At 46.9% G+C, this 27052-nt stretch overlaps 2 protein-coding genes and 1 pseudogene across 2 annotated transcripts; 1 reads left to right on the top strand and 2 right to left on the bottom strand.

Moving 5' to 3' along the window:
- The first annotated feature begins 14606 nt into the window (after positions 1-14606).
- LOC124689462 (multiple organellar RNA editing factor 2, chloroplastic-like) lies at positions 14607-19265 on the top strand. Its single transcript, XM_047222987.1, has 6 exons — positions 14607-14641; positions 14774-14924; positions 16680-16888; positions 16962-17059; positions 17182-17247; positions 18862-19265. Exons 1-6 carry the CDS (start codon positions 14607-14609, stop codon positions 19005-19007), a joined length of 705 nt encoding a protein of 234 aa, XP_047078943.1. The 3' UTR covers positions 19008-19265.
- A 937-nt stretch (positions 19266-20202) lies between these two features.
- LOC124689461 lies at positions 20203-21292 on the bottom strand. Its single transcript, XM_047222986.1, has 2 exons — positions 20955-21292; positions 20203-20877 (listed from the first exon to the last, which is right to left on the bottom strand). Exons 1-2 carry the CDS (start codon positions 21099-21101, stop codon positions 20203-20205), a joined length of 822 nt encoding a protein of 273 aa, XP_047078942.1. The 5' UTR covers positions 21102-21292.
- A 2465-nt stretch (positions 21293-23757) lies between these two features.
- On the bottom strand, positions 23758-27012 carry LOC124689460 (annotated as a pseudogene).
- Positions 27013-27052: the final 40 nt, after the last annotated feature.

Genomic DNA, 27052 nt, shown 5'->3' with positions numbered 1-27052 from the left:
AATACATCTGCTTGTATATATGTGGTCTTGAGCCATTGGAAAACACACTTTGATAATTGTTGAAGCATGAACAAAGTAGTACCAGAGCATTGCCATTGTTGTTGTGTAAAGAATAGAGCACACAAATAGAGAATCGGAAACATTTTGTACATAAGTTCAAAACATGTCACAAATGATACCAAAATACATATGTGGTACCAAACTCCAGGAAGCACATACATAAGACTAGGAAGCTTAATATACGCAACTTTGAAGCATTACATATGTGACAATGGAAGCACGACATTCCCACTCTGAGGCTCATGTCAAGGAATCAGTAGCATCAATGGTAGGAAGCATCCGACACCCACTATTTGTCGTTGTCTTGGAGATTTGGTCTCCATTGGCACGGCTACCGCTGTTTACGAAGTTGCAAGTATCGCCATGCTTATGATCAAGATTGCCAACAAAGTCGACGAGGAGACATCGACAGCGGACCCCCTCGATGGAGCATGGAGTTTGTCAGCTCGATCGTCGAAGCAGTGAAGTGCACTTCTATTTGAAAATCAGCAACCTTGTAAAGTTCAATCTGTAGCGGCATCCTTCATTAATCTGGACATGTGTGCAACAAAAGAGATCAGATGCATGATATTGTGTGAGAATTTATAAAAAAATATGTACAAGCAAACGTTCAGTAGTTGGGAAACATATGAACATTAATTTGGAAGCACGGAAACACTGAATCATCAACTTTGTTTGTACAATTAATTTCACAAATGCATATATATTTCTACAAAAACAAGGTACACTCAAAGCATGAGTATATATCCGACACAACAAAACAAGAAGCACATGGAAGCACATAAAATTATAAAAGAACTGACTGCTAAAATTGATTTCACGTGGAAGCCTAGCAGATCATGGAAGCAATAAAACAAGAAGCAGATTGAAGCATCACTATGAACATTACCCATGTGTCTATATACAAAGAACTAGGTCAATTGATTTCACAAATGCATATATAAAAGGAATGCATGTATTTAATTTCTGAAAAATGCGGGAAAAAGATGCAAAATTGAAACCTAGTTCATTTGCAATTGCCTTGTCCTGATTTGTGTTCTTGTCAGAGTCGCATCAGCACAAGCGGCTGGAACCTAAGGCCAACACAGCCTGAGATGAACAACAACAACCTGCTAGATCCCTCAATGCTGCGGGTGACAAGGGATTAACTTGTCAATGCCTATGAATTATAGGCTAGGGTTTAGTTAAAAGTAGAGGGCAAGTAGATCTCGAAGGTTTCAGCCGAAAAGTACTCGACGAATATGAAAACTAGGGTTTGCAGACAATGATTCGATGATCTTCTCGTCCCTCGACCCCCCTTTATATAGGTGGAGCCGAGGGATTCGTGCTATACAAGGATTACGGAGTCCGGGACGGTTTCTAACTCATCCCGCCGGATTACAAATAACACTTCCTATTACAACTCTATCTTTTCCTTAAATACATCTTGGGCTCTCGAGTCTTCTTATTCTTCGGGTAGTGGGCCTTCAATAAACCCCGGGTACTATATTAGGCAGGCCCATTTGGGATGCCTATGTCAGTAGCCCCGAGATTTTGCTTGAATCATAGAGTCGGGGAAAATCTCTACTGTTTATTTTTACTCGAAAGCTCTAACTTTCATACTTTTTCTCATAAAATTCTATATTGTACAGGGATATTGGTAGTTGGGGCTAGTTCATCTGACGTATCAGGTACTAGTTAGCTGCTCTAGTGGCAATCCGCAAAACCTACTTCAAAATCACGTCCCCGGACATGATTTCGGGATACCGGTGTAAACTTCGACAGGCGCCGCTTAAGGTCTTACCATTCCGTCGAGTCCCGCCAAATTTATCGAGTACCTAACGCGTCCGTTAGGATTTTTCTTCGTATCGGTTGATACGGATAAAAGTAGCAGAGCGCAGTCTTCGGCGATGCCACGCCCAGCAGAATAGGTCTGGGGTCTTACCTTCGCAATTTTGCGGCATTCAGAAATTGATCGCAACTTCGGCGTTCTGAGAATATATTGTCGAGTGCTTTTCCGGCTGTTGGAATGGCACATTTTATCGAGTCAAATATGACTTATATTGCTTTCCCGATGGGAGTATATGGAGAGTTAATGATAACTCGAAATATACTCTCTTACTTGTTCTATTTTTCCTTTGTTAATTTCATCGGGTACGCGAACAGCGTTCCCGATGGGAGTAGCCCCCGAGGCTACAGCCAAGAACTTGTGCTTGGTTGTAGGCTCAACATTTTAGTCTATCTTGTCGCTATATTGCCATTATCTCCTGATATTCTTTCCTCCTTCTTCTTCTCTCTTTCTTTTTCTTCTATATTTTTTTTTTTTTTTTTTGTCGGGTGCGCGAACAGCGCTCCCGATGGGAGTAGCCCCCGAGGCTACAGCCAAGAACTTGTGCTTGACTGTAGGCTCAACATTTTCTATATTTGCCATTGTCGAAATTTTTCTTTTTTCGAAGTAGCCCCGAGCATTTGGGCAAAAACTTGTTTCTGACCAAAGGCTCCCGATGCATTCAAATAACTTATCCTCGTCGCCATTCTCCTTTCTCTTGTCGACATATTTTCCCTTGTCAAATTTTCTTCAACTCTATCAATGGTCGATATTTTTCTGCTTTGTGGGTCCATCGTTCCCACCATGTTGACACGTCGTGCAAGTGGGGGACACACGTCCTCCGCTTTTTCTGGTGCACGTACGGTAACGCCTATCCCAGTAAAAATACTTTTTTGCCCTTGTAACTAGAAGATCGATTCTCGCCACACGATTTCCTCATCCAACGGTGCACTGCTTCACCCAATTCTTATATAAACCTGTCTTCAACCTCCGTTCATCCCCTCGCTTGCGCCGCTCACCTGCTCCTCTTCGCAAATCTTCCTCTGCGCCCAATCTTCGCCGACTTCCCGCTCTCGCATACATTGCTCAAACCGCTTCCGTGGATGCCGCCGCGTGCGCGTTTGACCCGCCACAGCACTCCAGAGTCCGCGATGGCTGCTGTTTCTCCGAAGAACAAAAGGAAAAGGACTGAAGTCGAGGATTCTGGCATTTCTAAGGCTGAAGAAGTTGTTCCTTCTGATCCGAAGGCAGCTTATGATCCTTATTTTGAGTCCCTCATCAGCTCGTAAGTCAATTTTATCTCTCCTCCTCTTTTTGATGTACTCGAAAGATTTAACTCTGTCTTGCTTTTTGTACTGTCGATTTTTTGTTTACTAGTGATGAGGAAGAAGTACCGACTCATCGACGTAGCTCTCGGACCAGCACGTCACGTACCGTGCTTGTTTCGTACACGTTAGTTGAAGGAGATGAAACATCGCCTCCCCAACAAAACGTCGTCACTACTACTCCACCATCGAGCCCCCTTGCCCCTTCGCCAAAAAGGGCAAGGGTTGAAATGGTCGTTGAGCCTCCTCCTCAATTGGGCAGCTCTTCGTCGCAGCTCTTAGATGATGTGAGTTTATCGAGATCTATATTTCCTCTATTTTGCTTTTGCGGACCCTTACTCTTGTGATGCCGAAGTTTTTCCCATTCTTACTTTTTTCTTTGACAGCCTATGATCAAGGATCTCATCCGCATCGGGTCCCAATTTATTGGGTACCGCGAGTATGCCAGCAGAGCCGAAGGTAACGACTGTTGTACTTGCTGTTTTTCCTTGAATTTTTACTCCTTCTGCTTGTCGCTATTTTGAATCTTTCTTCTCTTTCTTTTCCTTTCTCAACAGAAAAACTTGCAGAGGCTAACAAACGTGCCGAGACACTTTCTCGGAATCTTGAGAAAAGTGAAACGGCTCGCAAGAAGGCTGAGCTTGCCGCTAGCGAAGCCAGAGCTGAAGCCGATGATGCCAAGGCAAAGGCTGCTAGTGTCGAAGAATTGCAGCAAAGGCTCAAAGATGCCGAATCTGCCTTGCACGAGCAAAAATCTGCACAGGTTGCACGAGAACAAGGGATCATCAAGCGCTTGAATTCGCAAAGTCGACGCACGCTGAGTAATATCGCTTGTCCCTTCTTTTTTGTTTGTACTTCTTGTTTCTTGGTTTTCGACTAACATTCTGTTTTATGTGGCAGCTCAAACCAACCAAGATTTTGATCTGGAGAAATCTGTCAATGACCCTCTCCTTGACGCACTTTCTCTTCTAGAGTCCCATGGACGCGAAATTCGTGAAGGTGTGGCCAATGCCAGTGGGGCTTTGTCGGCGTTGTTCCCCTACTTCTTCCCGAAGAAAGAGGAACCTTCGACTTTCCTTGACCTCGCCAAGATGTTCAATACATCCGAAGATCTTGGGCTGAAGCTGCGCCATGAGAACATGAAGGTAGCGGTTGAAAATACCGTTGCTCGGTTGCCGACACCGCAGACTCTCGACCGGACGAAGGTTGGCGACACCGATCCGATAGAACAAGTCGAGGTGGAAGTCACCGATGAAGGCGGCCAAGCCCAATACGAAGAAAATCTTGGCGTATCTCGGATCCAGCCAACGTCGACTCCTAGTTCGTCAAGGCCGGAGGTCTAGTTGCATGCCTCTGTTTTTCTTTTGCTTCTTTTGCTCTTGTCGCCAAAGTAGTCTTTTGGCGACACGTATTTCCCTAGCTCCACCGTAGTGCCCTTGTAATTATTCTCGAGAGATTAATGAAGAACTCTATCTTTGCCTCGTTTTTTAATGTTGTTCTGTTTTAAATTTCAGTTGATATTTGATAACTATACTCCAATTCCTACTCCTTCCAATGCTTCGCCTTCTTCCCGCGCGGAGAGAACTGTTACTGATACTGCACCTGTCGATGATACCTTGTCGCAAGAATTGAATGATCTTCGACAACAACTTCAGTATGCGAAAAAGCAAACACTTGCGATGATGGAGCAGTCTCGTAAATCATCTGAAGCCGAAAAAGTTGCCCTTCAGCAAGCCCGCGAGGCCGTGGCTCGCTAAGGAGATTGCTCGTTTCGAAGCTCGAAAAAGCGGTCACTCGAGAAAATTTCATGCTCGAGTTAATGAATGAAGCCAGTGCAGATATGTCGGGTATGTTTGTCTCGTCTTGTGATATCTTTCATCTTCATGCTATTGTCTCCTAAAGGTTGTCCCTTCGTTGTGTTGATAGGTGCCTTTATTGATGCTGCTGCCGAGGAAGAAAGGGTAAACACTAGGACAAACCTCCTTGTCAATCTTTCCTTGGACCATGGTTCTTTGTTTTGGGCCACTCCGGAGAGGACCCGCCAAATTACCAGATTTCAGGATCGTACCTCTCAAACCCGTGATTTCCTTCACTTCGTACCAAAACCTTATCTATGGTTTACAACTCCATGTTTCCTCGGAATGTTCCACCAAAAACTCTTCCTGAATTGATGGAAAGGTTCAAGGATGCTCGCAAGATCCACGATTTTGTCAAAGCACAACCGGTAGCTGGTGCCGCATTTGCTCTTATCATGCTCCAGTATCCGTCACTCAAAGCTTGACCTTGCCCAAGTTGTCGAGAGGGTTCATCAAAAGGTAAAACGCCGGAGAGTTGGTGTTGATAGGATTAACACGAAGGTTACACCTATAGCCGAAGAAATGATTGAGGACCTTCTTCGGATGGATGCCGACTTTTTTGCCGATGGCCATTATGCCGACTTTCTTGGTGCTGCTCCCGAAGAGAACAGAGTTACTCTTGATGACATACTGAATCAAGACTAATTATTTGCTTCTTGTAGAAATTTCTTCTTTGTAGTCCATGACTATATTGTAAAGCAACCATTATATTTCTATGTTTGCCTAGCCCCCGAGTGTTTCGGTGACTTTTTACTATATTTGTATACTTGCGAGGTTGTGGACCAAGGCATTTATATATTGAAGGCAAATATGAGCCCCCGAGCTTTTACTGAGTACTATTTTGTATTTTTATTGACTCACGAGGTATTTGAATACCAAGGCAAGATTTTTTTTTTTTTCTTCTTTTGTTGATGAACTATATTGAAATTCGTCGGGGCGATGACTTTGGTCGCGTTTGACAAAGAAAAAAGGTGATATAGCCACTATCTTTATTATATTGCAGCACCGCGAGCCCGCCTCATTAAAAACCTTCTCCGGCCCCACTCGGTGCCCCGAAAAAGGAAAAGAGTGCGTCTGAAAACTCGCGGGCGTTTCAAGACGTTGAAGTTTTACAAGGACTATATTTCGACTCTAGGCGTAGAACCGCCCGAGTTGCGCCACGTTCCAGTGGGTTTGGCTCCTCCACCCCTCGTCTTCTTGTCCTTTATCCCGTATGCTCCTCCTCCGATTACTTCCGTGACGATGTAAGGGCCGAGCCACGGTGACTCGAGTTTTTCATGACTTTTTTGCGTGAGCCGAAGAACTAGGTCGCCCACCCGAAAAGATCTTGGCCGCAAACGTCGACCGTGGTAATTCTTCAAGTCCCGTTGATATTTGGTTACTCGAGACAATACTTCATCTCGAGCTTCATCAAGTGCGTCCACATCATCTTCTAATGCTTGTCTCGACGTTTCTTCGTCATACTCCGCGACACGTGGAGAGTTGTGCTCTATCTCGATTGGTAGTACCGCTTCTCGCTCCATGTACCGAAAAACGGAGTTTCCTGTGTCGCTGTATTTGGAGTTGTTCGGATGCTCCACAACACACTTGGTAGTTCTTCATGCCAGGTATGTCGAGCTTTTTCTAGTGGTCCTAGCAAGCGCTTCTTGATGCCATTGCAGATGATGCCATTGGCTTTCTCGACTTGCCCATTGGTTTGAGGATGTGCAACTCGATGCAAAGTTCAGCTTGATACCCACCTCTTCGCAATAGTCTTTGAATTCATTGGACGTGAAGTTGCCGCCGTTGTCCGTGACGATGCTGTGGGGCACTCCAAACCTGAAGACGAGGTCTTTTATGAATTTTATCGCAGATGCTCCGTCCGGTGAATTTATCGGCTTCGCTTCTATCCACTTTGTGAATTTGTCGACAGCTACTAGCATGTATTCCTTTCCTCCCGGCGACGATTTGTGTAACTTGCCAACCATGTCGAGTCCCCATTGTGCAAAGGGCCATGACAAAGGTATTGGTGCTAGCTCTGCTGCCGGAGAGTGAGGTTTTGCGGCAAACCTTTGACACGCGTCGCAAGTTCGTACTATGTCCTTATCGTCCTCTATTGCTGTCAACCAAGCAGAATCCCTGCCCGAAAAACCTTGGCTGCGATAGCTCGACTACTTGCGTGGTGGCCACATATTCCTTCATGTACGTCCTTTAGAATTATTCTTCCTTCTTCGGGTGTAACGCACCTTTGTAAGACGCCTGAAATACTTCGCTTATATAATTCTCCCTTAACCACCGTGAAAGCTTTGGAGCGTCGGATTACTCGCCTTGCCTCAACTGGATCATCTGGTATTTCTTTCCTGAGGATATATGATATGTATGGCTGCATCCATGGTATCTGTATTACCAGGACCAGGTCTTGCTCTTCTTCTTCTTCCTCTTGCTTCTCCTTGATAACCCCCGAGGGCTTCTTCTCCTTCTTTTTTGATTTTGTCGTTTCAGTGGATCTCTCTGTTATCTCCTCCCAAAATACACCTGGTGGGACCGTAAGGCACTCGCGACCCGATGTTTGCAAGAACGTCGGCTTCGTCGTTGCTCAATCTCGCTAATATGTTTTACTTCGCATCCATCGAACAATTTCTCGAGCTCATTGTACACCTCCTTGTATGCCATCATGCTATCATTGACTGCGTCACATTGATTCATAACTTGCTGAGCTACCAACTCGTGAGTCGCCAAAGATTTTTAGTCGAGTTGCTCCGCAGTGCTTTCGCCATCTTCATCCCGTGTATGAGAGCCTCATATTCCGCTTCATTGTTAGATGCGTTGGGGAATGTCATACGAAGGATGTACTTCAACTTGTCGCCTTCAGTGTGATATGAGTACTACTCCTGCGCCAGCCCCTTCTAGCCTCTTGGACCCATCGAAGTTCATGGTCCAGGTTCTCGATAAATCTGGGGGTCCCGTATTTTGCAACTCCATCCACTCGCGATGAAGTCCGGTAGTATTTGCGATTTTATTGCTTTTCTTTTTTCATACGTGATGTCCCGAGGGGAAAGTTCTATTCCCCAAAGGGAGACACGACCCGTAGCTTCCGGGTTGTTCAAGATATTTGACAAAGGAGCTTCATTGACCACTATGATCGGGTGTGCCGAAAAATAGTGGCGCAATTTTCGTGCCGTCGTGAACACTCCATATGCTAGCTTTTGGTACCGAGGGTACCTCCGTTTCGAGGGCGACAAGACTTCGCTCACGAAGTATACCGGTCGCTGCACTCCATGGATTTTCCCTTCTTCTTCTCTTTCGACAACTAACACCGTGCTAACCACTTGGGGCGTGGCTGCAATATACAGCAGGAGAGGTTCCTTTTCCTTAGGAGCCACTAAGATTGGTGGTGTCGATATTTTTCGCTTTAGATCTTCGAAAGCTCGATCAGCTTCTTCGTTCCACCGGAATTTATCTCCTTGCTTTATCGCCGCATAAAATGGTAGTGCTTTTTCTCCTAACCCGGCGACGAATCCGCTCGTAGCTGCGACTCGCCCGGCTTAGTCGCCGTATTTCTTTCAACTTCGTTGGCTTCCTCATTGTTACTATGGCTTGTATTTTGTCGGGATTTGCTTCAATCCCTCTTGCTGAAACTAGAAATCCCGTAAGTTCTCCCGCCGGGACCCCAAAAGAACACTTCGTCGGGTTCAGCTTGAGGCAGAATTTGTCGAGGTTGTCAAAAGTTTCTTTGAGATCCTCGATCAGCGTTGCCCCCTTTTTGATGTTATGACGACATCATCGATGTATACTTGCACGTTTTTCCCAATCTGTGTTGCTAAACACTTCGCATCATCCTCTCGATATGTTGCTCCCGCATTTTTTAGACCGAAGGGCATTGTCTTGTAGCAAAACACGCCGTAAGGTGTAATAAACGCTGTCTTGGCTTCATCATCTTCTTTTAGTCTGATCTGGTTATAACCAGAGTATGCATCCAAAAAGGAAAGACGTTCACAACCTGCCGTGGAGTCGATAATTTGATCGATCCTTGGGAGGGGAAAGTGATCCTTAGGGCAATGTTTGTTGAGACACGTGAAGTCGACGCACATGCGAAGGACCTGTCGTGTTTTTCTTTGGCACCATCACCGGGTTAGCTACCCATGTGGCTTCTGTAGATATCTCTCTCGATAAAACCAGCTTCCTCTAGTCGATTTATTTCGATAGCATGGATTTGCGGTTTGGTTCTCGAAAAGCGCCGCAAAGGTTGTCTCGATTGGTTTCGCTGTTGGATCCAAATTTAGGTGGTGCTCGGCAAGTTCCCCGGGTACTCCCGGCATGTCAGCTGGACACCATGCGAAGATTTTCCAGCTTCTCACGGAGGAACTCGACGAGCGCGCTTTCCTATGCGATATCCATGTTGTTTGCAATGGATGTCGTCTTTTTGGATCCGTCGGGTGAATCTCGCACCTCCTTAGAATTTTTCTCTCGTGTTGAAAGTTGATTCCTTGTTTGGCCTTCCGACGTCCGGCAAGCACGTCGTAATCAGTCATGCTCTTCGACGCCAAGTATTCCGCTTGCATCCCGAAGGTTTCGACAATCGATGGAAATCCTTGTCGCACTTATCCGCTAAAGCAAAACTCCCTTTGACCGTGATTGGTCCCTTGGGTCCAGGCAATCTCCATACCAGGTATGTATAGTGTGGTACTGCCATAAATCTAGCGTATGCTGGTCGTCCCAACAAAGCGTGGTACCGCGATGGGAAATCCACGACTTCAAACTCCAGCCTTCTCGATTCTATAATTTTCTCGGTTCCAAACCGAACGTCGAGGTTGATCTTCCCCAATGGGTAACTTGGTTTCTCCGGTGTGATGCCGTGGAACCTTGTGTCCGTTGGCTTCAGTGTTTGCTAAGGATATGTTCATCTTCCTCAATGTATCTGCATACATGAGGTTTAAGCTGCTGCCACCATCTATGAATACTCGAGAGACGTCAAATCCTCGCGATAACCGCCGGCGTAATGAGTGCCGACTGCCCCGGTCGAGGAACTTGCCGCGGGTGGTCCGCTATGGTGAAGCCGATGTCTTGTCCCGACCAATTGAGGTACTCAACTGTTGGTGGAGGCATTTTCTCCGCCATGAACACCTGTCGCGAGATTACTTTTTGAGCTCTATTGGATGGCCTTCCCTTCGAATCATCGACACCGTCTCCGTTGGAGTTAGGATCAACATAGGGTGGTGGTGCTGGTGCTGCCGCTATTCCGAGCTGGTGTTGATTGCCTTCCGTAATCGCGGGAGGTGGCGGTAGATGAATTTCGCTCCTAGGCTCCCGAGGGTTTCTCTCGTGCTGCTCGTGCGTGAGCGTTTTCTCGCACATCCGAACATTGCTTGGAAATTTCGACAATCTTTCCGCAGGTGTCCCGACCGTCTTTTCCCATTGCTATCGAGGAAAAAATGCATCCGGCACGGTCCGTTCAGCATTTCTTCGGGAGACATAAAAGGTCGTGGAAACCTTGGCCCACTATTTTGCCTCGTTACGTGAGTCGTCCCTATTATCGCCTCGCTGCTCATTGCTTCTCTCGATAATCATCTCTCGTTGCTTGCTCCTCGTATTTGACCGAAATCCTGCCGAAATTTGCCCCGGGGCGTCGTAATTCGGATACCGCCGAGGAAATCGTCGCCTCGTCCGATAATTTCCGACTACGGTCCTCCTCCGGCGACCCGTGTCGTTTATTGTGGACAGCGTCTTCTCCGTCTCGCCCATCTATTTGCTATTTCCATCAACGCGGATACTGTTTTTGGATTGGTCCTTCCCAAGTCCTCGACAAAGTCTCCGCGCCTGATTCCCGCGACAAACGCATCTATTGCTCTCTCGTCAGATATATTTTCTGCCGAGTTTTTTATGATGTTCCACCTTTGGATGTATTTTCTCATTGACTCATCCGGCTTTTGTCGACACGCCCTCAGCCTCTTCCAACGATGCAGGCTTTTTGCATGTGGATCTGAAGTTTTTGACGAAAACGTCCTCGAAACTTTCCCACCTGTCGATGGATCCCGGCGGAAGTTTTTTGATCCAAGATCGTGCGGCTCCACTTAGGTGCACCTCGAATACTTTGCATGGCTGTTGCTCTAGTTCCTCCAGTTAGCTTTACCGTCTCGAGGTAATCGATTAGCCAGTCCTCCGGGTCTTGCAGGCCGTCGAACTTTTTGAAGTGATCGGGTAACTTGAATCCTGAGGGGACTCGAGTTTTTCGAACTCTTCTCGTGAAGCACGGTAGACCGCACATATCCTCGTCATTAAGCTCCGGGGACTGCCGATGATCTCTTCTGCTTTGCCTTGCTCTATCGACCCTCGCTTGTGCTCATGTGTCTCTTGCTCCACTTGGTCCTTCCGGAGCTGCCGCCGTTGCCGCCGCAGGTCGTGGACTATTTTGCCTTGCCGCTCCTTCGGGAGGCGTTGCTACGAACGCCGTCCCCATAGCTCCAACTCCCGCCAATGCCATGTTGTATAATGTTTCCCTTGGATCTCCTGGGGGCGGCTTGGATGCGAGGATGTAAGCTTGTGTCGCCATATACCCAGCTTCTGGTGTCTTAGGGATAATATTTCCTCTTGTATCTATCGTCATAAAGGACATGTCGAGGTTTTGAACCAAGTACTCTCTTTCTGCTTCGGGTATGTGTTGTAGCCTTGATCTTCCTCTGTTCCGAGCCTCCCCGTGGCTATCACCCGAAACTCTAGATTGTCCACTTAGATCTGCCCTTCTCCCCGCCGGATGCGTAAGCTGCCTCCTTTCTCCCGTTTAGCTCAGCTGTCTCGTTTTTCTATTTCTCGGCAGTTCGTGCGAGCATATATTGATAAGCTTGCAGCTCTTGAGCTGTAGCCGTTGTCGTCATTGGTTCTCGAACCATCTATGGCTTTTGCCGCTCTATCCCAGTGCTGCCTCGTGGAAGTTGGACTCTGACGCGTGGTGTGGGCCCGACGTATTTAGTGCCCATACCTCTCCTTAGATCTGAGGGATCGATAAAAGGATTTCCCAATTGATCGAAAGCCTCCGATGTTTCCTCTTGATCTTCGATAGCATAAATCTGATGATATTTTGTACTCAGATCTATGTTGGGTTTGGTGACATCATTGTTGAGATTGATGAAGACCTTGCCCACCGTGAGAGATTTGTCGATGAAGTCGTAATCGTCGACATCGCTTGAGCCATCGCTTATATATGAGTCCGCGGATGACCCGTACGATGCGTTGCCGAAGATCTTGGCGAGTTTCTCTCTTGCTCCGGTGCCGACGTAGCGGGTTGCCGAAGTTTCTTCTTCTGACTCAGCTTGATGATGCATAGCTTGAAAATTCAGAATCGACCGCCGACGATCCCGACGAATTTGGAATTTCGACACGATACGATCCTTCTTTCTTGACGCGAAAGTGGAACCTTCCGAACGTCATCTCCAAGGGCTCCGCCAGATACGCATATGCATCCAAACGGGAGGGTGGGTGAGGAACAAAATCAACAGGACCAGTAGCGATCCGTTTACCTCGATCCATAGTGTTGCTCCCGGTTGACGATGTCGAAGATCTTGAACGTGCCATCGAGATCAGATCCTTACGCCTCTAATTCCCACAGACGGCGCCAATTGACAAGGGATTAACTTGTCAATGCCTATGAATTATAGGCTAGGGTTTAGTTAAAAGTAGAGGGCAAGTAGATCTCGAAGGTTTCAGCCGAAAAGTACTCGACGAATATGAAAACTAGGGTTTGCAGACAATGATTCGATGATCTTTCGTCCCTCGACCCCCCTTTATATAGGTGGAGCCGAGGGATTCGTGCTATACAAGGATTACAGTAGTCCGGGACGGTTTCTAACTCATCCCGCCAGATTACAAATAACACTTCCTATTACAACTCTATCTTTTCCTTAAATACATCTTGGGCTCTCGAGTCTTCTTATTCTTCGGGTAGTGGGCCTTCAATAAACCCCGGGTACTATATTAGGCAGGCCCATTTGGGATGCCTATGTCAGCGGGTGCTTGCGAGCTAGTGCAAGTGTGATCTACACGATATTAGTAGGATTGGACTCTGCCATGAATCCCACCTAGATGCTGCAAGTTGTCCCTAACGCCGCGAAGGTGATTTATTAAGCGTTTGCTTGTAGCCTGAAACCTAGGTTAGTTGCAATTACCTCCTACAGGTTCGTGTAATCGTTCAAGGAAGCAGTCTCTGATCCGCTGCCTGCAAACTGTAGCCTGGTCGGCCTGTCAAGATCTTCCCACGGTGGAGCGCCATGCGTGCCGACGCAGGGATGGAAGCGCTAGTATTGGCCGGGCTAGGAGGTGGTGGCGCGGGGGACAAATGAGCAGCAGTGTGGTGGGGAGAGAAAATGCAGCGACATTAGGTGGATTTGGAGAAGCAATCCAGCCCTAATTTTTTGGATCGATTTGGGGATGAGTTATCGCGTAGAATTTCTGGGGTTGAGGTAGGCAACCTGCGCTGTTATCGGGCCCGGATTTTTTTGTGGGAAGCCTTCACGCATGCGACCCGCACGATGTACTGTCGATGGGTGGCTTTCCATAGGTCCGATTTTTAGCTTCCGATCGGACTACGATATGTAGTGTTTACCAAAAGTTTATAGCCGAACAAACCCCCTCCATTTCAGCGAGGAAAGCTGACTTCTTCTACCCAGCTTCGAAGCCAAATGTCACGGGATATGTTATAGGTACTTATTTCTTTATAGGACCTGAGACTTGAAGGTTTCCTTTCCATCTTAATTAAACCTAACAACAGGTGGCTTAATAGATAGACATAAGTATGTTATTGCATGTTGTACACGAGAGATATTCTTTAGTTTATGCTCTTTTCTAATGATGGGGTGCTAGTGGTGGTTGACGTAAATAGTCAGATTTTAGAATCTAAGGGATTTAAATTAGTAGGACCAAGACCGAAACCAAATTCGAGGTAAATGCAAACACTTATGCCAAGTCTGAGAATTAAACGTAGGTGGACTGGTTTCACCATAAGGAACCTAACCACCAGAGTCAAGCTCAGTTTACAAAACGTAGCCTCTCTACAAGACTACAAGTACTTATGATATGAACTACAAGTAAAGGGCGGCAATTTCCTAGATTACGTTGCCGTTCATATTGGGAAAAAATATCTCTTGCCGTATCCTCCAACCATGTAGATACATCCGTAAACAGATCGCGATGCTCTAAACGCTATAGAGATGACCATAAATGGAGCGTAGTTGTGCACCGATAGATGACATGCATAAGACAAGCATTTTTATCGATCATTAAAAATCTTGTCATTTTGACATAGTCATAGCGACCAAATAACGATAATTTATCTCATCCTAATAAGTAGTTTGAACCTAAGATCCACGTTGTTGAGCCAGTTGACGAATATATTCCAAACGATCCGTGGTGGGTATAAGGTAGAGCATATTTGTATGGTTGACCATATGGATGTAGCAGATTTACACCGGAAGAATAAGTGCTTTATAGTCTCATCATGGTGATGCAAGACACATGTTTTACTTCCCTGCCAATTGCATTTTACAATTTTATCTTTGGTGAGAATTACCCCTCGACAAAGATACCACTATGGAGCGGCGGCTAAATCACGATGTCAGAATAAGGTCCTCTCCGCCCTATCCTCGCTCCGGCGGTTCGTCGCGTTCGTCTTGCATCGACGGAGAGCGCGTGGAGTAGTGTGTCCGGCAAATCTAATGGGATTATTTCGGTTTTCATGTTTGTTTCTGTGGTTTTAGGTCAGTCTCTTCCGATCTACGGTTGCCATGCGTTGGTCCTTTGGGTCCTGAGCACAACGACTTCTCATTTGTCCACTACAACAAACTCTACTACGATAAGCTTTGCCTGATTCCGGTGATGGAGGCGAGGACGGTGACGCACCTCGCATCGGTATTTATAGTGGTGGCTAGGTGGTCCAAAGATTTGCTTGTAATTTTTATTACCTTTTTATGTTGTCAAATCACGCAAACCCGCATGGACTTTAGTGTGCTGTAAGAAAGCCCAAAAAGAGCTTAAACTCATCCCTAAACCCCCACCACCAAGCATAGTTTTAAAAACTGGACCGGACCGGCGGTCCGACCGGAAAAAACCAGAACCGACACCCTGTCCGGTTTTCTAAGTGCCACTGGTCTAATTAGCAAAAAACCAGAAAAAATGTATACGAATATTTCATTTTTGGCAGGATTAGAACCTATGACCTGTGACAATGCTCAAAACTGCTCACCTGCGACCCAATAACACCTCTGCTAGGTTTGATTTGTGGTATACTACAGAAGTAAATACAATATATAGGATTACATGCTAATATTTCTCAAGATTAGCATAATAATTTATTAAATTTAGCGGTTTTTTGTCGCAACTGAACCAGTTGAGCCAGTGGTTGAACCGATGAACCAGTGAGCCAGTCACTTCGCCGGTTCACTCACCGGTCCGGTTTTTAAAACTATGCCACCAAGTCTTCGTCTCGATCGGCTCGATCCCCATTTCCCCCCTCCAGAACCCTGCAGGCCGCCTCCTCTTCCTTCCTCGTCCTCCACCGCCTCGGTGGCGCCAGGGGCATGGCGCGGCGGCCCGGCGGCGACGGCTACTCCCCCGCGCGCCAGAGACTCCCTATTAGTCTTAAAAAAATATTTATAAGTTTCTTCAGCTGTTGACCTTTGTTCTCTAGTCAATCTAGCTGAATCAGTGAACTCTAATGAGCGATTCTTGCATTGGTTGCTAATGAAATAATGGTTTTGGTAGCAACAAGTTATCATGAAACATAATCCATCTTTAGTTATCATGAAACACACTGTACAATTAGTTAAATTGTGGTCATACACGTGGGTCAAGAAATTCCACGAAACAGACTCCCTCTTTAATTACAACTCTTGGTGAGCCATGAAAGTGTTATGAACAGGTGTATGACCGCAAGTTACGACCGCTGGTGCTCTTTTCCATCTCGGGTGAGGAATGAAGCTTAACACACAGTATCAAGTGATATGAGTGGTGTGTATAATGCAGTAATGCACAATATAAAAAGTTGTTTGGGCATTGTTTACAATCCGATATTTGTATGTATTGTCAACTGTTGGCATTTGTTCTGTAGTCAGTCTGGTTGAGTCAATGAATTCTAATGAGCTGTTCTTGCTTTGGTTGCTAATGGTTTAGTAGCAAGCATTTATATATTTTCTACCAATGAAATGTCGTAAAATATTGTTTAAGGTAAACATATTTGTATGGTTGACCATATAGATCTAGCAAATTTACACCAGAAGAATAAGTGCTTTATAGCAAATTTACCCAGAACGGGGTCTTCTAACCGGTTTCTTTAGTCAATCAATGGATTTCGCAGCTGTGATTTACTTCCAAGGATCCCTCTTCACCCTGTGAATCATCCACAAGGACCAGGTACGTTCGGGCCGTGGTGTTCATCTTGTCAAATCAAGCAAACTCGCATGGTCTTTAGTGGGCTGTAAGAAACCCATCTCTAAACCCCCACCAGGTCTCTTCGTCTCGATCGGCTCGATCCCCATTTCCCCCCACCCTCCAGAACCTTCCAAGCCTCCCCGCTAGGGTTCCCATGGCCGCCACCATGGCCCGCAAGCTGCCACCTCTCCTCCGCCTCCCGCCTGCTCCTCTCCCGTCACCTCTCCTCCCCGGCAGCGGCAGAGGCGATGGACCTGCTGCGCCCGGTGGCCGCCGCCTTCTCTTCCCTCCGACGGCGACCGGGCGCCCACGGAGATGGCGCCGCTCTTCCCCGGCTGCGACTACGAGCACTGGCTCATCGTCATGGACAAGCCCGGCGGGGACGGCGCATCCAAGCACCAGATGATTGACTGCTACGTCCACACCCTCGCCAAGGTCCTCGGAAGGTACCCGCCACTCGCCTCTCCTCGCCGCTGGCAGCCATGATCTGATATTGTTCTGTCTTTGGATGTGTCCCAGCGAGGAAGAGGCAAAGAAGAAGATCTACAACGTTTCGTGCGAGCGCTACTTCGGGTTCGGGTGCGAGATCGACGAGGAGACGTCCAACAAGCTCGAAGGTTCACGGATTTTACATGCCATCTATCTACTACATCTAAAGCCAGAGCTAACATGTTCCTCCTTCCGGTAGTGGGATTCCGGTGTGTCTTAAATACATCTGTTTGATTCTGTTGCACTTCAGGGATTCCTGGTGTTCTCTTCGTGCTCCCTGATTCGTATGTGGACCCTGAGCACAAGGACTACGGAGGTAATTCTGGCTGTATTATGTTCAATAATCTGGAGTCATCTTCTGGTGCCTTTCTTTGCTTGGTTGTTTAAACATGACATGTTGATTAAAAAAATCTTACTGTTGGTTTGATCCGTTGTCAGTGGAAGGAGCTAGTTTTTCCGGTCCTACCATTTTGGATCAGTTAGAGATTTTAGACTTGCAGTATATCTATCTTGCTGTTGCTGTTTAAATGCTTCCGTTGTAGTGGGGCTATTCAACCTATTGGCAGTATCTTTAATTTCTTAGCTAATGAACTCCTTGCTGGGGTTTTCTTGTCGTCATACACGTGGGTACAGTAGTTGTAGTTATCACGAAACAGACTCCCTCTTTAATTACAACTTTTGCTGCTCTAATCTGTCAGTGAGCCATGACTGTTCTGAGCATTTGTATGATACAGTATTAATGCACAGTATAAAGTGTTTTCAGCATTGTGTATAGTCTGGTATTGATTGGTTTCTACCTTTTGTGTTATGTCTCATCTTGCTTGTAGTTCCAGAACTCTCTATGGTTTCACTGTTTTGCTAACGGAATCGGGGAGACTTCCTGTTAGTCTAAAAAATTTTTTTTGTAAGTTTCTTCAGCTGTTGACCTTTGTTCTCTGGTCAATCTGGCTGAATCAATGGAGTCTAATGAGCGATTCTTGCATTGGTTGCTAATGGAACAATGGTTTTGGTAGCAAGAAGTTATCATGAAACATAATCCATCTTTAGTTATCATGAAACACACTGTACAATGAGTTATATTGTGGTCATACACGTGGGTCGAGAAATTATCACGAAACAGACTCCCTGTTATTTACATATTTTCTACCAATGAAATGTCGTAAAACATTGTTAAAGATGATAAGAGTGATATCTCTGGTGTTACGTATTCTGTATGGTGCTTTTACCATATCAAATGGGAGTTGGCATTTAAGTCGTATATACATTATTTCTATTTGAGCTAATAATGTAAAGCATTAACTAGATTTTCTGGTCTAAGGCATAGTTTAAAATAGCCGGCTATAGCCGGGCTATAGCCCGCTATAGCCTTTTCCGCATGGTGCGGCTAACTGCATTAGCCCGCTAAAAGGTGTCAAAATCCTTAAATAGCCGGCTATAGCCAGGCTATAGCCGGGCTATAGCTGTTTTGGGAGGCCGCGGCTATATCCGGTAGCCGGCTATTTTAAACACTCTAAGGTGATTTTGTTCAAGGTGCATTTCTGTCCTTTGCACCACACCACTATCTTTAATAGGACAACACCATGCCCCTCTATTTTTTGGCATGTAATTTGTGTTGTCCAACAGCCATCTGCTGAAGCTAGCGTTTTCACTTTGTCTTGGTTTGCATGCAACTGTACTGTTAATTAGTTCACATACTAGTCAGTTGTTCTAGACATTGTCATCGATGTAGCGCAAGTTGGCGTCCACCATGGTCAGTCACTCAAAGAGCATGCCATCCGTATAATGTTAACATGATACGGGTGCCTTGCTCTATGTGCTTGTGAATGTTTCGGACAAATGTTTGCCTGTAGTGTTATACCCTTTCGAGTATTAATTGATGGAAGTATTGGATCAGAGAAACTGACTCTATTCCCGATGTATTTGTGTGCAGCCGAGCTGTTTGTGAATGGGGAGATTGTGCAGAGATCTCCGGAGAGGCAGAGGCGGGTGGAGCCTGTGCCGCAGAGGGCGTCGGACAGGTCGAGGTACAACGACAGGACCCGCTACGTGCGGCGGAGGGAGAACCAGCAGCGATGATGATGTCTCGCCGCAACTACAAGGCTGGCCCGATCTCCTCCTCCGTAGGCACCTGATGGATTTCGTCTCCTAATCCTGATGAAAATGTAGCCTGTGCTTGTGCTGCTAGTCTGTTTCATAAAACACTGCATCTGGACAGTCAGTTCGGTAGTTTTCCTCTCAGCTTGTTATGGTTTGGATGGATGATTTTTAGCAAGATTTGTGATGTATAGTTACGGTTTGAACTCTGAAGCACCAAACTGGCATGTAGTTCCTTCATTCCCGGTGTGATATGACATCTCCCAAGAAGCTGTCGGCTGCGCCCACTTTGGCTCTTGTGTCACGTAGTTCTTTTTTGCCACGCCATTTCCCTTTTCTGCGACTAAAGGGAGGACGTGTGTTACAGCTTAACAAGGATGCTATATGTTTCTCTTTCAAAGAGCCCTGACTGGACTTACCTTCCTTTTCTCATATATCTAGTGGAGATGCATGATCAAACACTATGATGGGGTAGACTAGCGGTTCATAGAACACCTGAATATCGAGCATGGATATCCTCCATTGGAGGTATTGCCTGAACTTTCATTGTGTGTTTACCAATCTTCCCTGCAACTTGATCTGTTGTTGCTGACAGGTGAACTCAATCCAACCCCCACTTCTTGAGTCAGTTCATGTCGACGATGCTACCAGTCTCCCAACGGCAGAACTCTTATATCATGTGAGAAGGTGTGATCGTGAAGCCACCATGTCATATGACTGATCGTTCCTTCATACATCATGGAATCTCCAAAGTCTGGTGAAATAGTACAAGTTATCTTGCAGTGTAACTTGTGTAAGAGCATCTCTAGCAGATCCCGCAAACCGCAAACCGCATACGCGCGTATGCAGGCCGCGAAAAACGCGATATGCAGGCCGAAATTTGCTCCGGCCGAGCAGATCCCGCATGCGAAAACCGCATAACAGCATATTCCCGAATATGCTGTTATGCGGTTTTCGCATGCGGGATCTGCTCGGCCGAAACATGTACAGAAACTGTAAACTAAACCGCAAAACAGGTTTGTCCCTTATTTCGAAGGTGTTCGACGAAATGCCCCAAAATCTGCAAAGTTTTAATACAGCCGAATTCAAACATGACAATCACGATCAGCAGTTAAACATGGAGCACGCCGACAATGACTAACAAAAAAGAGATAACGCGATGCAACTCGATGATAAATCATGCACCACCACGCGTCACCGTGTCATCGACGCCGCCGCCGCCGCCACCACCACCACTTGCCGCCGCACGAGCTGCCTCCTCTGCAGCAGCGCGAGCCTCCGCCGCTTCTCTTCTTCTTGCCAAGATCTCCATCCTAGATAGATTCCACCATTCCTTTGTGAGCTCATCCATGTTGCCGGGGTTCATCATCATCACCTTGTTCTCCTCCGCAATGAGCTCGGCCATGGCGCGCTTCTCATCGGCATTAGCCCTCTTCTCCTCGACGGCAGCCTTGCGCAGCTCATCTTGCCGGAGTAGCTCCCACTTGGCTTGCTTCTCTTGGCTTTTCCTTTCCATGATCAACATTTTTGTTTCCAATGCCTTGTTCACCAAATGCTCCTTGGACTTCATCATCTCGTCAATCTTCTCCCTCAACCCCGCAGCCTCGGCTTGCCTCCTTAGCTTCTCTTTCGCGCTCTTGTTTCCATCCGGCCTCCCGGAGTTCTTCTTGTGTGTGAGCACATCATCCTCATTGTCATCCAATTGTGACAATGCACCCTTGGCCGGTGGTGCTTCTTTGTCCCGCAGCTTCCATTTCTCACTAAACTCAAGCAATTTCCAACAATGGTGTAGCGCAAATGCTCTTCCTTTCGAAGCGGGCATTTGCTTGTACCTCTCCATTGCAATGCGATCCTACAAAAGCAATGAAGTGAGTAAACACAAAGGGCAATGACATCCTACAAGAGCCATGAAGTGAGCGACCAACTTACCCAATCGTCGATGTTGGTGCCGCTAGGAGGGGCATTCCTCACTTGCTCGAGGCACCCACTCCAACGGCTCACCGCGTTCTTGATCACATCCCAACGACCTTGCAACGATCGGTAGCTGCGTGGCGCCGTTGTAGCATTGCGCGGCATGGCATGGAAGAATGCATCCTCAATCCTTTGCCAATAGCGCTTGCCGGTTTGATCGGTGCCGGTTACGGCATCGATCGACACCGACTCCCACGCATTGATCAAAGCCGCGTCTTCCAACTCGCTGTAGTTGGAGCTACGGATCGATTTGTTCTTCGCCGGTGCAGCATCGAGCAACACGCCGACGACGTCCTCTTGAGTCACCCCTCGGTTTGAGTCACCTCCTCGCACTCCACATCGGTGCCGTCGTCCACGCCAATCTCATAGTCCACCGCGGCCTCGTCGTAATCCTCTCCGAGCGGCTCCATGTCAATGTCGATCGACGCCGAGTTCAGCATGCCGACGAAGCTCTCGTGCTCGACGGGCCTGCGGAAGAGAAACCGGCGTCAAAATTCACCGCCGTCGGCAAGGGGGAAAGGGGGAAATTTTACCTTGGCGAGTCGCCGTCGGCGGGAACGGGTGCCGTGGCCGCATTCAGCACCGCCATGGATGCCTTCTTCCTCACCGGCGCCTTCTTCGCCGCCGTCTTTGCCGCCGCGGTCTTGTTGGCGCCGCCCTTCCTCCCCGACACCTTGCCCTTGGATGCCGCTCGAGGAGGAGCATCCGACGAAGATCCGGCGACGACGTGTGTGCCCAGCCGCTTGCGCTTGGCCACATCGAGCTGGCCGGTGGCAGCGGCGGCGGATCGAGCGTTGGGGATCGCGGTGGCGGTCGATTCGATCCCCGCAACGGAGCGCGGGGGACCCGGTGGGTTCGCGGCGGGGTTCGCGGTGGTGGCCATGGCGGCGCAAGCAACCTGCGGCGAGGGGGATTCCGGCGGCGGCGGCGGCGGCTGTGTGCGGGAACGAAGAATGGGGAGCTTTCCCTTCGCACGCGATGCAGTCCAGCCTGCATAGGGCACCAAAAACTGCTTTTGTGCGGTTTCGGGAGCCGCGGTTGCCGACGCCTGCAAAATATTTTGCAGTTTTCGCGGATATGCGGGATCTACCCTGGTCCGTTTTTTCGCCAAAAACCGCATACAAGCGATGCAGGCCGCGTTTGCGGGATCTGCTAGAGATGCTCTAACTTGTCCACCAAAGTCTGGTCCACAAAACTGTGGGAGCTGGCAAGAGTCCAACATAAGTAGCATTACTTTGTCACCTACTGCCCAAAACTGGATTGTCTTAGGGTTGTGGATCATGCCAATGCATTCAGTGACAGATGACTGCGAGAAGATTCTTCACCCCTCCGTGAGCGACCAAAGTATCCAGCACCTCATTACACAAGGTTCCAGTTGCCTACAAGGCTTTTACTTGAGCTCCGGCTGGAATATTGCACTAATGAAAATGTGCAAACATCTGCCTACACTTACTCATTATCTCTCTCCTTTACCTTCCATAGTTCCCCCTTCTCAAACTTCTGCTGATTGGGTGGTCATCTAGAGCTCTCTCCTCTTGGAAAGCTTTACCTTGACTTCTTTGCATAAATTTTAGAGTGCCACTGTTTACCTTCTCTAGCACACCTTCCTGTACTGCAGCAAGTGTTGCTGCCTCAGCAACACCGTCAGGTAACTGCACCTCAACACTCAGTCCCAGTATGAATTGTTGCACAAGCATTATTCCTCCAACATGTGGGTCATACAGCCTGATCTAGTACACCAATATGTGAAAACAAAATTATATTCATCAGCATAGCACGTTTGCTTCCAGATTAAGCGGTTCCCTAATCTTGTCCATCTAAACATTTCCTTCAAATATCTGAATCACATCTGCACTAAATGTGGACCAATTGTGTCATGGAGTGACCAACTTATATGCTTGATACCACTGTGCAGCACTGTCCCGCATCTACATAATAGCAGGGGACACCTTGAACCCTCCAGCTATGTCATACAATTGAAAAAAATGTATTGCAAGTTTTATCCCAAATTCCCACATCGGTTCCATCGAATTTTGTGAAGTCTGTTTTGGACATCCAATTGTGCCCACTCTCCTCTACTCCCTGTTCTGAATTTGAACCGGGCGTCTCTCCAAAAGAGGGGAAGACCATGTTTGTACAATTATGGGTCCATAACCACAGAATACGGTATCATAACAGTTGGGAATGAACATTACATTGTTAATTAAGCCCACGAAACAAACAAAATGGTCTATTTTCTTTGAGAAACAACATATGCAGAAGTACCAACAGTAACCTGATGAATGTACCATACTCATTTGAATATCAACTCTTGGATATATAGTAATATATGCTGTGGAATACAGTGAAGTGAAGTGTATTCATCCATCGGGACTTTGGGACCGAGCAATCTACAGGAAATTGCTTGCTCAAAGTAATAAAGTGCCCATTTAAAAAAACAGGAAATTGCTTTGCAAAACCAAAAATTGATGTGGAAAAAATGTAGTGTAACAAAATAATGAAAACAAATCAATACCGTCTCAAATATATACTTTGTAATACAGTAGGCCGTATTCATCAATCTGTATTGTGCGAGCATGTAATCTACATCCAATTGCTTCCAGATACCAACAACTGAAGTGCAAAATTGAAATGTAAAAATTAATACTTGTCTCAAGTTCCGAACTCAAGCCAAGGCTGCAAGTTGATGCAGTGCTTGAGCTGACTAACGGAAGAGGGTAAATAGAAGAATCAAATAATCTGTGAGCGAAGAAAAGAAAAATCAGTTGGTTTTCTTGGGCGAGTCATCCTCTGAGGAAGTGTTATTGTCGTTGTCGTCATTGCTGCTATCTTTACTGTCACTGTTATTGTCGAGGTCAGGAACTATTGCTGCCGCCGGTTCGACGTGGGCCAGCCGAGCCGCTCCGATCACCTGCTCCGGAAGCTCGTCGTACGTGTTCGCCTGCAGGAACAAAGTACGATCGGACTATATTTTCTGTTTTTAAGTCTACTTAGGGTTCAGCATTGGTATTTGGGTCCCCTTACCTGTATTAGGAAAGCCATGTCAACTACTAATGTTGTGACAACACCAAACACCAGGCCCAAAACTCCATTGGCCACCGCAGAAGAACCGATGTCAACATCCACCTGCAGAAAAAACCCGATAAAGATGCATTACATGTTAAAAATTGGAAATAATAACTTTCATGAGTACTCATTGTCCCTGAGGTCATCCTATTGCTATTAACATGAGATTGAGAAAAAAACACATGACTTACTTCCAAGTACCCCGGACCACGCACGTAACTGCAATCGACGGCCTTCCCCAATATACAAGAGGAACTTCCGACACTCTGCCGCACTATCCAAGAGCCCTGAAGACGTTTTTCTCATTTGTTGAGGCAAAAGGGAGTTGAAGAGTACAACATAATAGTCAGCAGATTTTTCTGAAAACAGACCTTTGGAACTCCCGGCATGAGCTTCAGTCTACTATTGCGGAATTCATCATCTCCATCGAAGAAGCGTTGCAGCAACGATCCCTTTTCCAAGGTATTTGTGACGAAGTACATCACTAGGCTGTAATGAATTGGTCCAGGAATCTGCGATGGGATAATTAACTTCACCAAACATGTATGCTTTTGGAAAGAAGTTTGACAGAGGTCTTCACCGGCATGAAGATAATATTACCGAGGAATCTTTTAAGAATAACCCACCTGTATGTTAACAACAAACGTGTGCATCCCTTTCTCGGCAGCAACCTACAAAGCCGGTAACATGAGCAATGGAAGAATGAACAAGGCCTCAATTTTATTCTCTTACACTTCAGACAGAAACAACGGTTTTCTTCTCATACTAAGATTCACAAAGTTAACTAGATATTTCTCTGGTAAATTATCATGTTTACCTGAGCAACACACCCTTTCTGCCTGCCAACATTATCCATGCGCTTGGTGTCCTTAAACCAGTCGATCGCCGCAAGCTCCATGAGATAACTTGGCGCAGGTATCTGTAACTTTAATGTGAGTGTGCTCTAGTTCTAATATGCTTCATAAATAAACTAGTAAGCATAATGTGGGAGATTTAGACCTTTGATTTATCGGTAGGGAAGTTCTTGCTACGGACTTTGAAGAGCGCGCTGTCGGGTACCGTCCAGCAGCTGCGGCTTTGTTCATCCGGGTCATGGTGCAGGATGCCCGAAAAGCAGGATAGGTCGATTTTGCTCGGAGGTTCTTCTTCTGCCACGGAGAAGCTATCGCCGTTAGAGAACACATAAGTAACATCTATCAAAGCACCAGAAGAAAACATAAATAACATGATTTTTTATTTTGGAGGGGATCATACCTGTACCCTTAGCATCACTGTCAGAATTGTTGCAGTCTTCCTGTAAAAACATTGATTTTGAAAAACATTTATTATCGAAGGGCCTTAGGCCGTAATTTGCCACGCTGTGGCTCTCTTGTAAAAACATTTATTCTGAAGCAAATGAGAGAACATGTGCAAATTTGAGGAGGTAAAGTGATCATGAACTGATTGTTCATGGTGTGGTACGAGGTAACCTCTATGTTAGCTTGGGGATCTCGAAACTCCTCGTCCTCATCCGACTCTTCGTGGACTACCGACGTGCTCTCGTCATCCGTTTGCCCTCCATGTGCTGGTTTGACATTGGATTCCATCTCATGATCAACCATGTCTTCCATCACTGGCGGAATCCCTGGGGGTTACATGGCATTCATCATCTGTTTGTGAAATGTATCCGCGCAGCCCTGGCGGCAAGTGGAAATTAGAGCCATAAGTATTAGAATGCAATTCGGTGGGCTATGCTCGCAAATTGAGAATCCCCCGAAAAATGATCACTACCATGGCGGGCGTCGTCTCTAGGATCGGTCGATCGATGGGGCTGGGGAAGGAGAGGAGGAGGAGGATGGTTTTGCGAACAGGATCGATGGGCTTACGTGGGCCATTGCAGGCATGGGCTTGTATTATGGTATCCGTTTGGGTCGCCTCGCGGACGCGAAAATAGTCGTTTTTATCTACACATCCGTTTACGCCTGGGATTGCCTCCAGCGGCCCAACCCACATAGTTTAAAGCATAATATTTTATATTTTCTAACATATCATAGACTGCCGAAGCAACGCTTCGGTGCCAGTACTGGCGCAGCTGAGAAGACGCATCGAGCATGGATCACTGCCAGGTGGACCCAACAAAACGTCCGCCAAACGCGAGCGGACACTCAGCATCCGCGAAGACGCATCCGAGGTGCATATTTGAGCTAGGTTTGCGTCTTCGCGGACAGCCTGGTGCATTTTTTGACCATACGGATGCAAATGATCGCTGAGCGACCATCGTCCGTTGGAAATTCCCTTAGGGAACCTCCAACGGACCGACGGATTTCGGACGCTCAAATTGTCCGCACACGTTCGTTTGTGTCGGCCTGCGGACGCCGAAATGGTCGCTATGCACGAAATATTCGGTTACGTCGGGGGCAACCCTTTCGTCCGACGAGGCCGGCATGTGAAGAGGAGGACATGTGCAACATATAAACTCCAGACATTATTCACATTTATATCCGCATGGTCAAAAAATGTTCGAACAATTAAACATACAAACTGTGACAATTAAGCATACAAATTAAAAAAACAAGTTGCTAGGTTTAAACTAACTCCCCCCTCGTCATCCTCATGGACACACTTCCTGCTCGTCACTTCATGGGAAAGAGGTACTGGCGGTCGACGTGGCCGACGAGCTTGAGTCCCCCTTCGCCGAGTGGTCATCGAGGTCTTCGTCGTCGTCCGTGAACGGATGGTGCGCCTGCGTCCTTGCCCGGGCCCTTGCCTCCTTCCTTGCCACCGCTGCCTCCTCGGCCGCCTCCTCCACATTCAGTCGTGTCCACCTTACATCTGAATCCTCTTCCTTTTCCTCCTTGTCCAGGTCGTCCTCGGCGACGGTGTCCCCCTCCTCATCCTGGCCGTCCTCGGTGACGGTCTCCGCCTCCTCCTCCTTCCCGCCTGTTGGTGGGGAGCTAGAGCTACTCGGCATGACAGATCTATCCCACCAATGCTGTCATTCCGGCGGCTTC

Source organism: Lolium rigidum, chromosome 2 (assembly GCF_022539505.1).
Source record: "Lolium rigidum isolate FL_2022 chromosome 2, APGP_CSIRO_Lrig_0.1, whole genome shotgun sequence".
NCBI lineage: Eukaryota > Viridiplantae > Streptophyta > Magnoliopsida > Poales > Poaceae > Lolium > Lolium rigidum.
Note: the sequence above shows the minus strand (reverse complement) of the source record. Positions and strands in the feature narration are given on the sequence as shown.